Source organism: Diabrotica undecimpunctata, chromosome 7 (genome assembly GCF_040954645.1).
Source record: "Diabrotica undecimpunctata isolate CICGRU chromosome 7, icDiaUnde3, whole genome shotgun sequence".
NCBI classification, from domain to species: Eukaryota; Metazoa; Arthropoda; class Insecta; order Coleoptera; family Chrysomelidae; genus Diabrotica; species Diabrotica undecimpunctata.
The window spans coordinates 141,840,439-141,855,549 of NC_092809.1; the positions used below are offsets into that span (position 1 = coordinate 141,840,439).

The 15,111-nt window shown below is 34.5% G+C and overlaps 1 protein-coding gene across 1 annotated transcript; it reads right to left on the reverse strand.

Moving 5' to 3' along the window:
* LOC140445943 (enolase-like) lies at window positions 1–14,348 on the reverse strand. Its single transcript, XM_072538392.1, has 5 exons — window positions 13,709–14,348; window positions 9,835–10,208; window positions 8,300–8,567; window positions 4,502–4,783; window positions 1–679 (listed from the first exon to the last, which is right to left on the reverse strand). The coding sequence occupies exons 1-5, from the start codon at window positions 13,863–13,865 to the stop codon at window positions 423–425; spliced, it is 1,338 nt and encodes a 445-aa protein (XP_072394493.1). The 5' UTR covers window positions 13,866–14,348; the 3' UTR covers window positions 1–422.
* Between the last annotated feature and the right edge of the window lie 763 nt (window positions 14,349–15,111).

The window sequence follows — 15,111 nt, forward strand, 5'->3', positions numbered from 1 at the left end:
TCAGAACAAAACCTTTTATTTTTATAAGTATTTATGACAAAATTTTAAGGATATTTTATTTGTTTTATATAATATGTATGTTGACTGTGAATTCTGTGACTAATTTGTGTAACTTAAGTTTTCGATCGTCTCATGCGATTGAAAATCATTTTTTATAAGCATTTTAATATAATAAAAGACAAACAAGCTATTTATTCTGTGTAAAAACATTTCTACATCTTGAGATCTTTTGAAGTTAAGAAACCCTATCACGTTGTCCACACCCTCAAGCTTATAGATTTGTAAAGGTAATCCAAAATCGACTGCTGTGCCATAATACAGTCGTCTAAATATGGTTACTTTAAATATCTACTGACGATTTTAAAATAAAGTTGCTCAAAAAAGCAAGAAAAATAGTTTTTAACTTTTAGTGTATCTAAGTTTTATAATGGTCTCCTAAAAGCTTGGCCAGCATAGCGAACATCTTTTCCCAGTTCCTCTTCAATGCGGAGAATTTGATTGTATCTGCTAAGATGTTCAGCTCGACAAGGTGCTCCAAAAATGACTTGTCCATTCGACAGCCCTACAGCGAAGTCTGCTTCAAACGTGTCTTCTGTTTCTCCATCGCTGTGGCAGATCACGGTTCCTAAGTCATTTTCTTTAGCCAATAAGTGTATTCGAATTGCTTCGCTTACGGTGCCTAAAAGATGAAGAATAACATACAATGTAGCCAGTACATTTTACTAGAAATGATGCCTAAAAATGCTATTATTTGCCAAGCAAAGCTAGAAGACAGCCTAGAGATATTGTAATGTTTATTTTAATGTATTTCTGGTCTTTTAATACCATCACTAACACACGATGAATTTATAACATTCATTTATTTAATAATACACATTTATCAGACTATACTCATAAATTTTAATTGCCTTTATATATAGTCCTCCTATATTAAAAAAAAGACAGTTAAGAAGGAAAAGATAGTTAAGATTTTATTTCACGTACAGGGAGCTTGCGCATCCGTTTATACGTATTTCGGCCCAATAGGCCTCATCAGAAAGGCTTTCGCAAACGCTCTGAATGTGAAATAAATCTTTTCTGTCTTAGGAAGCAACTCTAACATGGCTTCGTATAGACGCAATGTAGCGACATCTAATAATAAAATCGTAGACTAATTTTCGAAACCAAATTCAAGAATTCCGCTTTAATCTGTGCCTTCTAAAAATTGCAAGGCAAAACAGACGTTGATAAAGATGTTAAGAGAGACATGGGGAATCTAAAAATTGCATTCCACAACATATCTCCTCAACTAAGCAAAATTCTTAGCGAATTGGTTTCTAGTACTCGTACAGAGTATATCGAAATAAAAAGGAAAAGACAGTTAAGATATATTCTTTGGAATATATCTAGAATTCAGTGAAATTCTTGTGCCCTTGGAACAGCCGTATACATTTTGCGAATTGCCTAGTATATTCGTTCAGGAGCGTACCAAGGGTAGCGTAACATTGCCCACTCCTTCAAAGATGGTTCCTTGTAGGGACTGAAACCGTATCACAACTGGAACTGGATCGGCAACTCGGCCCTCTTTAACAACTCCTAGTTGTATAAAAGTGGCAAGTGACGTTTTTCACTCTGCACCAGTAACCATGCGGATTGCAACAGATTTCCTGCACTATATTTTCGATAACCCTTCAATCCAATTAGCGGCATTCTAGCTTTGGCATAGCTAATTTCTGCACGTTGGACTCCACTACGTGCTCCCTTAATTAAGGTAAAATTTCCCATATATTTTGGTAGGTGAGTTGCTCATTGCCAGTCTTTTGTTGTTATATAGAAAAGGTAACGTGATGTATCTTGGACTTTCAAAGCTTTTCCGAGAGCTGGTACTTGGCAGTGACGTTCTGCAACTAGACCAAATTTCATTCAAAAGATGGATACCAACCCTTGTGCGCTTTAATTCTGGCCGGAATGGTATGGGTTAGTGAGTAGTAATCTGGAAGTGCGAGTAAATCTTGATTTTCTTTAGTGGTAACATTATGTCTTGGTTTACTGGTACCTCCGTATGCCCCATGAATTTGTCATTTTTGGAGTTTTTGAACTTGTTTTACTTCTACTTCTTTATCTACGTCGTGGTCTCTTTTAAATGTCGCCAGCCGATTATGGTGTACTATTATCGGTTTAACTTTCGGAATCTTGCTTATTTGGTAGATGATTTCGTTAATCTTCTCTCTAATAAGGAACGGACCTTTCCAAAACTGCTGAAACTTGTGAGAACTACCCTTTCGCTTCTTTTTATATATAGAGCCACACTTTTTAATTCTTCTTAAAACATCCTTTTTTGGCTTAGGTATAGTACCGTTTCTTTATCCTATCGCTAGCGATCTGAAGATATGAACGGACTAACTCGTTCATATTGTTCATTCTTCTTCGTACTTCGTTCACATAATCTTAAACAGCTACATCTTCTTAATGTCGATATGCAAGCTCTAGATCACAAAGTAGTCACATCTCGCGTGCAAATAGGACTTATATTTGGCCTGTTGATTCATAACATCTGATCTGTAGGCCATTGCTAAGAACGGAAGGTACTGGTCCCAGCCTCACTGGTGATTGAACACAATTTCTGCCAAATACTAGTCAATTGTTTTATTCATTCGCTCTACCATTCTATCCAATTGCGAGTGATAGGCTGTAGTTATTTTCTTCATGTCTAGTCTATCGCAGATTCCCTGGAATAGATTGCTTTCAAAGTTCCTTCGTTGGTCACTATGGATCTCAAGACACCCCAAATCGGCTGATTTATTCTTTGATCAATACATCTGCAATAGTGGCGGCTTTCTGGTCTTGAATTGCGTAGATCTTGATCCACTTAGTGAAGTAATCCATCACGACCAACATGTACTTGCAATAATTTTCACTTTCTGGAATTAGCTCGACAATGTACAAAGCTATTTTTTCAATCGCGCTTCCAACATTCTATTGAATCTAAGGAGCTTTCTTTCTCTTTTGGTAAAGTTCGTTGCTCATAGCACAGGTAGTACGTTTTTTACACCAGTCTTTCACATCGTCCGAACTATTCATCGAATAAAACCGTTCTTGATTTCTCTGACGGGTTTTTCTTTACACTTTTATCAGACTAAAGTCTTAAATTCTAATTGCCCTTGTATATAGTCCGCAACATTCTTGGGAATATTTCTACAATTAACGTCAGAACATCCGTAAATCTTTTGTAAATCGCCTGGTACATTTGTTCAGGGACGTAGCAAGCTCTAGTTTAACAATATCCTTGATTTAGGCTTATTAAAAGCCTCATCAATCTTTAATTTTGTAAAAAACCGAAGTGTGACAAACATTCAGGAGAGGCTAACGTAAAATTATTTTTCATTTTCTATTGTTGTTCCTGTTTTTTCGGCTGGGTGTAATGTAAATTTTGGGCTTTGGCAATTTGTTGATTTATTGTGACTTTTTGCGATTTTAGTTGTATTTGGGATATAATGTTATGGCCGTTAATTTAATCATTGAATAAAATTCGATCATTCTGATAAAGAAGATGTATATTTTCAGATTTTTTTGCATATTTTGCAACACGTGAAGGATAACTGTGGGTGTTGTCTCGTTTAGGACAGATAGCGTTGTACAATAAGATTGGAAATCCGAATTGTCAGTACGACAAATGTTAGCAATAACGAGGGTAGATTTTGGTGACATTGTAAGTCCTAGTGTTAGAGCAATGAATCGTTCTCAACACGTAACTCTTGTCTGACGATTGGATACGGGATTTTATGGATTGTACGCCAGCAAGGTTCTTGATTAATGTGGATTGGTTTTCGCTGGGTAGAAAGAAATGTCTCGTCGTAGCCAGAATTATATTCCTTGTAGCGTATACATGGAAGCACGGTATCTAATAATAGGACTTAAGAAAATTTTATAGATTTGTAAAATAGTTTTATTGTTTGTCGCTTCAAATTTATTGTATAACGCTCCCAGTATATTGGATCATTTTCTTACGCAGTAGAGGGTATTCGTAATCTCGGTATCTCAGTTGACAGTACTTGTTAAAGGGACTCCCAGATAGGACATAAGATATTATAGCCTGAGTTTTATTAAATCCTGACCTATATGACTCACAGCATTTTTTGTCCAGGCTCGTGGGTATAAAATAAACACGATACAAAAAGAGATAACCAAGAAGTAGACCCAGAAATTAGTGAATCTTCTGACTCCATAAATACAAGTGTAGAGAGATCGACTAGAGAAACTATTCCATGTGCAGTGTCTGTTTATGTTCCAAATAGTTCACAATAACACAAATTAGGGTACTATGAGGATACTATAGGGTACTATAACAACTTTCTGTTGCCTTGATTCAAGAGCTCCAGGTATACCAGACCGTCGTATAAGAGATGGATTGCAAAGAGAAAAAAGCTGTAATTGGTAGGATTGCTGAGATTATGAATGATCTATGCTATCATCAAGCGTTGCGTAAAAGAAAAATACCAAAAATTGTAGTATACATACTTACCAATCTGAGTCAAGTTTAAGATGCACGCATTACAAGCTTTTTCATTAACAGCTGTCATTATTCTTTGTGGGTTTGTTGCAGTAAGTTCATTTCCGACGATCTGGATATGCAGCCTGGAGTTAATGTTTGCCCAAGCGTGAAAATCTTCTTTGTCGAATGGATCTTGTATTGATACAATGTGATAAGTATTTACCATGTCTGTGTAGATTTTAAGCATGTCTCCAGGTTTTTTCCTCTTCTTTGGATCAGATTTTCTGTTCTTAAAATCAAGATCGTAAAGACCTAAAATGTGGTAACTCTTATAGATTAACAATTCAGAGAACTTATGAATTTGTTATAGAAGAGTAAATAATATATCGACTGGTGTAGTAGTTAAGTTTGATAAAATTTTCTAAACTATTTGGTTATCACACTCGACATTTAAGGAGCACACAGGGAAAAATTCTCAATCCTAATATCCCAATGTTCCATTTTACAATTTATTTTTTGAAACTAATCTGAACCAATTTGCAACACAGCTACTAGATATCGTTAAGGTAATACTCCTTCAGTTTTAAACTTGATAATCACTAATGAGAAAGAACTTATTAGTGAAATTTATTATCTTTCACCAATAGGTATTTCGAACCATGTAGTTATTCAGGCACAAGCTCAATGGGAGATTACTGGTGCAATCAATGAAAAATATTTAAAGAATTTAGTCAAATTAAAAATATAAAAATATTAAATTAGATCAGTATTTCAGCGAAGTAATTTGGCCGGATTTAGACGGTTGTTCGTGTAATGATTCTTGTAATTAATATAAAGAAATTATATATAAAGGAATCGATAAAATACATGTTCCTCAAGATAGACCCTTAGGACTAATCGCAGAAGCTCTTGGATCGATAATCAACTGATTGCAATTAGTAAAGAAAAAACATTTTATAGAAAAGGGTAAGGAAAAATCCATCTGAAGAAAACATACGTATTTATAGACAATTTTCCAATATACTGACAGAAGCGTTAAGATTTTTGAGAAGTAACTATGAAAGCAGAGTTAGTTCCAGAGGTTACAAAGCGTTTTAAAAATACATGAGATCAAAATTCTGTACAAAAACTGGTATACCGTTATTAAAAAAATCTAATGGTGAAATATGTTAAAAGAAGAGGTTTGTGAAATATTTGCTGAAACATTTTCCACTGTATTTAAAGTTTATCAACAATTAACATCCCTACTGAACCGGTTAAAGAGGTGTTCGGGCTTTAAAGACCACTGCCTCTCCTGGATCGGAAAATAGTTTACCATTATTATATCATAATTGTTCAGACAGTTTAGCGGCTCCAATATCATCTTTACTGACCAAATCTTTGTAAACAAATTTAATCCCAACTTCATGCAATTCTGGTATAGTAACACCGATATATAAAAGTGGAAATATAATATTTTCGAATAATTATCGACTGATAACAGTTTCACCAAAATCAGTTAAAATAATGGAAAACTTAAGTATCTTTATGGTTAGAGCACAATGTTATTCCAGTCTCTCAAGATGGATTTCTGTCGAATCGTTCTGTAACTAGCAACCTCCTTCTAGCCTTTAATGAATGGACTTTATTTTTGGACTGATATGAGCCGAGTGATATTATTTATATAGATTTTTCCCGGGTATTTGATAAGGTACCTAGAAAAAAATTAATGCTGAAGCTAAAAGTGGTGAGTTGTTATTGTGGTTAGAAAACTTTCTCTCAGAAATAACTTTTTCAGTCGAAGTAGAAAATGACTGAAGTGTTCCACGTACAGTAAGTAAATTGGTGTCCCTCAGGGATCAATATTAGGATCTATTTTGTTTTTGCTGTACGTATCTAATTTAACGTGTGGATGACAGGTCAAAATTGGTTTCATATGCCGACCATTTAAAGTTATATTACAGTCCAGATATCTTTAATACTGTTCAGAGTTACCTTAACCAGCTAACAGAATGGATCATGAAATGGGCTATTCCAATAAATACGCGTAAGTGTTGTGTCGTTCAATGTGGATATAATAATCCATATATAAGATATTTTTTGGATGGAGTTCCTCTGAAATCGTTAGAGAAAGTTAATGATTTTGGTGTTCTGGTCAACCAAACATTAAATTTATCTACTCAAACAGCAGAAGTAGTTAGTAAAGTGAACTCTGCTTTATACAAAAGCTTTTTATAGAATGTCTCCAGACTCGGTTTTGAAACTCAACAAAATTTATGTCAGACCCCATTTTGGTCACCCCATTTGCAAAAGGATATTAATTTATTGGAAGAAGTAGAACGAAGAGTTACTAAGCTACACATATTTTGTACTTTGAGCCACATAAATTCTACTTTGGTTCCATATCATTATATAATAATACTAATAATAATTAACCAAGCTTATAGCAAAAAAAAAGAATCTTTTTACTGCTTTCATCGACTACCAGAAAGCGTTTGATTTCTTGCCGCATAAATGGCTTGTAGATATATTAAAAATATAGAAAGTCGATGATAACATAGTAACCTTTTTAAAACATATAATGTCAGATTGAAAGACAAAAATTCACCTCCAAATACCTGGTGAAAACAATATCGAAACTGAAAATATTGCAATCAACCGGGGCCTATTTCAAGGAGACTCGTTGAGCCCACTGTGGTTTTGTCTAGCGATGAACCCCCTATTCCAGCTACTGAACTCAATTGACACAGGTTTTAGCATCAAAAATAACACTACTCTTGTGGCAAAGCTTAATCATCTATTGTATATGGATGATTTAAAACTAACTACAAGAGTAGGTATCTGAGATGAGTGAATTTTCCCCTTAAGAGTGTGAGCCGTATGGCTAAATCTGGATAATAATAAATGCGCACCTGGATGAGTAAACCTCTGCATGGGCGACATCTCAATGAGATCAGCCAAGAATATGTCGACAATACAGCGTCGAACTATTGGTTGACATCAGGAAAGATGTTTCCCGAGACTGAGAGTTTCCTATTTGCCATTTAGGATCAGGTTATACCAACTAAAAATTACGTGAAATATATTGTTAAAGATCTGCAAGTCCAAAATGACAAATGCCGATATGGATGCCAAGCCCAGGCAACCATCCAACATCTTACCGGTGGCTGCCAGGCATTTGTCGGTACTGATTATAAAGAACGCCATGACGCAGTAGGAAAGATTATCCGCCAAGAACTAGCTGGCAAACTGGGACTTCTCCAAACCGACCATTTTCCTTATTATCAATACGTCCCTGACAGAATGCTTGAAAATGACAACTACAAGCTATACTGGGACCGCACTGTGCTTACAGACCAACCAGTGGAGCATAACAGACCGGATCTCATCCTAGTTAATAAAATTACTAGGCAAACAATACTTATTGATGTGGCGATACCCAACACCAATAATTTACGTGTTAAATACAACGAAAAGATAACCAAGTACAGAGATCTAGAAATACAAATCAGGAGACAATGGAGAATGGAAAATACCCAGACAGTACCTATTACTTTATCTACTACTGGTGTTATTCCCAAAAACCTTCTAGAGAACATAAAACAGCTGGGTCTAAATGAACATCTCTATAAGACCATGCAGAAAACTGTACTCCTCGCGACGTCCAGATGTGTACGAAAATTTTTGGGGGATACTTCAACATATCAAGTCACCTAGGGCTCGATAACTCTGCAAGAGTCCCACCAGAGCTCAATCCTTTTGATACCGTAGGTATCTGGGATGAGTGAATTTTCCCCTTAGGGGGAGTGTGAGCCGTATGGCTAAATCTGGATAATAATTTGAACTTACCTCTAACAAGAAATTTGGAAGCAGCTGCATCCATACCAATTTGAACCCTACCAGTGTACCCTGCAGCTTGGATAGCCCTAACGATGAACTGAAGTGCTTCTTTCGTGGTTTTAATATTTGCTGGAACGAAGCCTCCAGCGTCACCTACTGTTATTGCTGCTACTCCATATCTATCCCTGAGAATTTTGGCTAGGCAATGGTAGGTTTCTGTCCCCATCTTCATGGCTTCTGCGAACGACGTAGCTCCAGTAGGAAGTATCGTGAATTCCTGCAATAATAGCGACATAAGTGGTTTGAAAATGTCTGTAAAATGAATATACGTAATTGACAGAAATCAATTATAGAAGATTTTTTATTCTTTAATATATTCTTAATCAGTGATGGATTCGACCGTTACTTGATGGAAATTCTTTTTATATAACAATAAAACACTGAAAACTTTGTTTTCAAAACTTCCACAAAATTTATTATATCTTATCACTACAGCTGTTTCGGCAGAGTGCCTTTCTTAAGTGATCTATTTTTGGTATGTATTTACACTTAATAATAGTCTTTAACTGAATATGTTAAGGAGTGGATAACTATTTGTCTTAAGTTGGTCATTCAGAATTATGTCTATGTTTTTTTAATTTGTTATGTTCCATAGATTCTAATAAAGATAGATGAAGGCCTTTATTGTGGATGTGAAGAATTTGCTATTCGTCATTAAAAGATTATGTTCCAGAAAGGGAAGTTCGTATGTAGAATCTGTTTTCTATTATTGAAAGCTCTTTTATGTTTTGCTGTACGTTTGTTAAAAGTTCTACCAGTTTGACCGATGTAAGTTTTTGGGCAGTCGTCACATTTAAGTTTATACATAACACCACTGTGTAAGTGCTTTTTATTTTAGCTCTTGTTGTTTTTAATATATTTGATTAAGTTGTTGTTTGTTCTAAAAGCTGGTGTTATTTCTTTCTTTTGTATATGTTTGGCTATTTTTGTTGATATTTTGACTGTAAGTATATGTAAAGGCTTTACTTTAATCAGTGAAACAGACCCATTACGATGTAACTTATATTATGACCATGCGATGGTACATAAACGATGTAAATAAATATTTACTTTTGCAAAACACCGGGAAATAAACCTTTAAGCTTTTTTTATAATTTGTAATAGAGTTTAAAATTTAATTATTTATTTGAATTTCGGATTGAAATTAAGTAAATATCATAAACGTAATGTTAGTAGAATAGTTATTAAACATGTTATGGCATATCCCATAATATTGTTAGTTTAAGCAGACTTTGAATTAAATATACGGTAGTATATTTAAACGCGTTCTATTTTCAATCGACAATTCAATTGTGAAATTTCAATCGTGAAAATGTTGATCTGAACCCCAGTTGGGCCAGAACGGTGAAAGTCCAACGCCACACCTTGTTCAAATATTTTAACAATTTTAATGCAAAAATGACAAGAGTAGAATACCTTAAATAAATAGTTTTTAAACAATGTATTATATTAGTCTAAATAAACTTTACAACTACTATACGAACCTTATATGGCAATTTATTGCTCGCTACTTGTCCGCCCATCATAACACTAAAAACGGGAACCGGAAGTACAACAGTCTTTATACCCGCTAAATCTGCTATGTGTCTATATAACGGTAGACCCCTTTTGGCAGCTCCTGCCTTACAAACAGCTAGAGAAACTCCTAATAAGGAATTTGCTCCATATTTTGATTTATTCTCTGTGCCATCGAGGTCTTTTAAGAACTGGTCAACTTTTTCTTGCTCTGTGACATCAAACTCTTGCTTTAGAAGCTCCGGACCAATTATTGAGTTGATATTATGAACCACCTTGCAGACACCTTTTCCAAAAAAGTCTTTGTCGTTTTCATCTCGGATTTCTACACAATCGTAGGGACCTATAAAATAAATTTACTTAAAATTATATACGGTATTTGATGCTACTATGTATATAAATATAATACTCGTCTATATTTCTTTGAAAACGATGTTGGACAGGTAAAAGGTGAGTGCTATTAATCAATGATTATAAACTTCTTTTGGCATAAATGGACTGATATGGACGTGAAAGTGGAAAAGAATGAAAACATGAAGTTTTTAGACTCATAATACAGGGAAAGATTTAAGAAAGAAGATCTGTTGGCCGAAGGCAGAATTCTTGGTTGAAGAATCTACGTGATTGGTATCAATGTAGATCGATTTATTTGTTTACAGCAGCAAGTTCAAAAATAAAAGAAGCCATTATGATTGCCTAGCTCCATAAAGGGACGACACTCTAAGAAGAGGACGTGAAAGTGATATGATTTGACTACCAAGATCGTGTGATTTGACCCAGTTAGACGCTTTCTTATGGGGTTTTCGTAAGTCGTAGATCTATACGAATAAACCACAAACCACAGCTGCCCTCAAAGCGAATATTACGCATGCCATCGATCAAATTTAGCCTAATTTGTAAGCCACATTTTTTTTAATTAATGTCGTCGATAATTACATTACATCAAACAAAAATATATTGACAATCATAGTAGAAATTCGAAGATTTCTTACTTGGCCAAACTAAAATTCAGATATTTGTCTATTGCGCTTTCTATAATATACAAAGCAGACATATTGATGAATCAACAGATTCTACAATTTACATTCCAAAACTTGTCGATACAACACGGTAAAAATCCTTCGTGAACTAGTTTCTAGTACTCTCGAAAATAAATAAAAAAATAAAGCAGATAGATGTTTGAGATTTAATAGCAATTTAGGGCTTCTGCCATCTGCTTATAGGTATTTTTTTTCGCATTGTTCCCCCAAGATTGTTATTAGATGGCGTTGTAAAGTTCTATATATAATTATTTTTATAATGATTCTTTTATAATGGTAGAGGTTTATTTTCAATCCAGAGTTTCTGCATATAATAAGTCGCTCTGAGGAGATCTAATAAGGTCGAAATACGTATAACCGGATGGCAGGAACCAGGCAATGAAATTAAGAAATTAAATCTCAAACGTCTATCTAATGACAAATATATTGATATAAAATAACATTTTTTGTCTGGTGCATTTCTTCAATCCATTTATATTGAAGATGTACGTAAACATGAAGAAATATGACATCACAGAAGTTATAAATTTGTTTAAAGTTTAAAAAATATGTGGAAGTAGAAGGAAGAATCGAAATATCAATAGAACAAGTGAAAGAAGCAGTTAAGGGAATGAAATTAAAAAAATCTCCAGGCCCAGGCGGAATACATCCAGAGTTGATTAGGTATGGATCATCAAAACTGTTTGGGATTTTCCGAAAATTATTCGAAAGATGCTTAAACGGAGAAGAAGTACCAGAAAAATGGAGGCAATCGTATATCTCTCCAATACACAAGAAAGGCACAAAGATGGATCCTAAAAACTATAGAGGGATCGCAGTGATTGCTACTATAGGCCGACTATACTCAAAAGTACTACGAAACCTGATAGAAAATGATATTAAAGACAAACAACCCGAAGAACAAGCGAGATTTAGGGCCGGACGCTCCACTATGGATAATATTTTCACATTAAAAATTGCAATGGAAAAACGAGTGCAGAGAAATAGAGAAACTCATATAGCTTTAATAGATTTGGAAAAAGCATATGACAGTGTACCGATCTCCCAACTATGGATAGAAATGGGTAACTTGAAAATAAACCCAATTCTTATTAACGCCACTCAAAAATATTACGAACAAAACTTTGCATGAATTAAAATGGGACAAGAAATCACCTCTCCTTTTCAAACAACAAAGGGACTAAGGCAAAGCTGCTGTCTGTCACCCATCTTATTTAAAATCTGTTTGGACAGATTTTTAGTGAAATGGGTAAAAAAATGTAGAAACATGGGAATAACGGTGGAAGAAAACAAGCTATATACACTTTTCTTTGTGAATGACCAGGTAGTAATTGCCGAAGACAGCTACGATCTTAGCTATATGGTAAGAAAACTGCAAGAAGAATATGAGGTGGCAGGTCTAAATATGAATATGACAAAATGTGAATATCTCTCAGTGGGAACAGATGAAATATGTGACCTAGTCTTGGAAGACGACAAAATCAAAGGCGTGCAATCCTGCAAATATTTGGGGGTCATTTTCAACAAGAAAGGAAATAGCGCAGATGAAATCAGGGAAAGAATAAACAAGGGCAAAGCAGCGACCCGTGCCTTATCTCTTCTCTGGCAAAAAACAATTCGACGAGAAACCAAAAAACACATTTACGGTAGTATAGTCCAAAGTATTACACTTTACGGTTTGGAAGAATGGGACGTCACCAAAGCTAATAGAAACAAACTTATGACGACAGAAATGGATTATCTGAGACGAAGCTGCGGTAGATCGAAACTGGAGAGAGTTAGAAACGAACAAATAAGAAATGAAATGAAAATGGAGAGAAATATCAATGATGACATAGAAAGAAAACAATTAATCTGGTTCGGACATGTTAAAAGAATGCCAGAGTACAGATGGCCTAGAAGTGTACTGGAATGGATCCCTCCTGAAAGAAGAAAGAGAGGACGACTACGGAGAAGTTGGCGCAACGATATTGATGAAGCAATGGCGGCAAGAGACTTACAAGAGGCAACTGCATATGACAGAAAAAGATGGAAATTGGGGGCGGAGAAGCGGCGACAGCCGTAATAAATTTGTTATTATATTATTATATTATATATTATATTATTATTATTATTATATATATTAAAAAATCTGTTAAATTGAGGAGTTTTTTTATTCTTTAGTAAATGCTTTAGGGTTCAAATGGGGTCGTGATGCACAAAATATGACGCTGCATCCAGTTACCATCACTAGCCTATCCTACTCAATTTTGACTCTCACCTCCACGTAGCGAAACGCCGGAAACTCTGTGGAAAATTGTGGCAGCCAACACCCGTGAGGAACAGGGTCAGGGAAAGAGGAAGAAATGAAAAAAATCTCCTAAATGAACTGGATATATACAAAATAGACATAACTGCAATTCAAGAAATGTGCCAGTAGGAAATAAAAACAAGAGGAAAACCGAAGCTGAGAAACGTAGAACAAATAGAAACTATTACAACAAGCGAAAAAATAAAAACTTGGACAAAAAAGCATGAAACAGATTATAATGGAGAAGAATCGTAGAACAAGCCAAGACCCAAAATGGGTTTCCGAGTCAGTGATGATGATGAAATGTTTGTCGTTAGGTTTTATGCATACCTTTTTTAATGCTTAATTTGGTTTCCAGTGCTAGTAGAGCAATAAAATTCAAATAACAAATTTACTGTTACATCTTTTACTTAATTTTTCTGCTTATAATTTAATTTTAGCAGTATTAAACCAACTTGGACGTTGTAAACTATTATAACAAAAGATCAAAATAACTCTCTTACTTCTACCAACCTTGACTATTTGCAGAAGGAATTGAAGCTCTGAATAAACCCAAATCAGTAATAAGGTCTACTTCAACCGTTGGAACACCTTTGGAATCAAAAATTTGTCTAGCATAGATTAGTTTCATACATTTTCTTGTTGGTGGTGGGTACGACTGGCAGGTCATGCTAATGAAACGTGAATTTATGTGGAAAAGATGACGACGATGCTGAATTTAAATTTAATATGACAGTAGTAAGAAATTATTCCAATCTGCCATTTATTTTCAATGTCAAAATTCACAACTTTACATGAGTAAATTATGAATTCTTTAGAGAAAAGTAAAACACCAAAGGAAAGTAAGAAGGATGAAACTAAAATAAAAGAAGTGCCTGAAAGTAATGATTTGAAATCCATCGTTACTAGATTGAATAAGTTAGAAGAAGACATGAAAGCTATACGGGAAATGGTAAACAAAAATACTGATAAACACAGTACTAATGACAGAAGTAATTCGCCGATGAAAGAATCAGAAACTCAAAAATATGAAGAATGTGTCATACAAAATTTGGAAAGTTTTATTTGTGGGTAATACATATATTGTGGTGTGTACAATAAACTGTAATCAAATATTTGTGATTTTGCTAATAAAGACTTTATTCTACTTATGGATTTTGTTTTCTATTGTCATGCTTGAATTTTCAAGTCTCAAAACCTGGATATTCTTTCGTTTTGTTTAACATTCGGTTCCTTTCGTAGTTTGTTGATCACAATCTCAAAACTTACAACTACTGTCCATTTTTTGCATATATGCCAAACAACTACTAGTTTTAAAAGAACCAAAACAATCAGAATAAGGTAAAAATGAGATTTCTTCTATAGAAGTGACACGGAGCAATTTTGCAACTCTAAAACTCCACAAAGAGGTACATACCAATTCTTAAAAGTACAATGAAATCTCAGATAGTTTTGAAATCATCTAGGCCTTTATAAACTTCTTCGTAGCAACTGAAAAATGAATGTATACTCCTGAAACATAAGCACTTGAAGTCGTCCAAAAATGCATTTCATGTAGTGCTTAAAAGTTCTCAGTTTTCCTGAAGTGCTTTCGAGGTAGCTGGAATATTACAATATTTCAGGATTTCTTAAAGTGTTCAATCGGTATCTAAAATGTTCGGAACAATCGTCAAACATTCCACGATTCTTTAGAGTATTATCAATCCTGTCATATATTTTAGGTAATTATCTTATTTAAAAAATTCCGGACTTTTCTGAATAAGCCCATAAAAAAATAAAAATGAGTAAAAAAATGAGAATTTACCTTGGCCACATTGATTATTATCCGTTAATATATCTGTTATATCCTTTAAACACTTCACTAACCACTGTACATTTTAAAAGGGCACATTAAGTAAATTACAGTTCTTGCAACT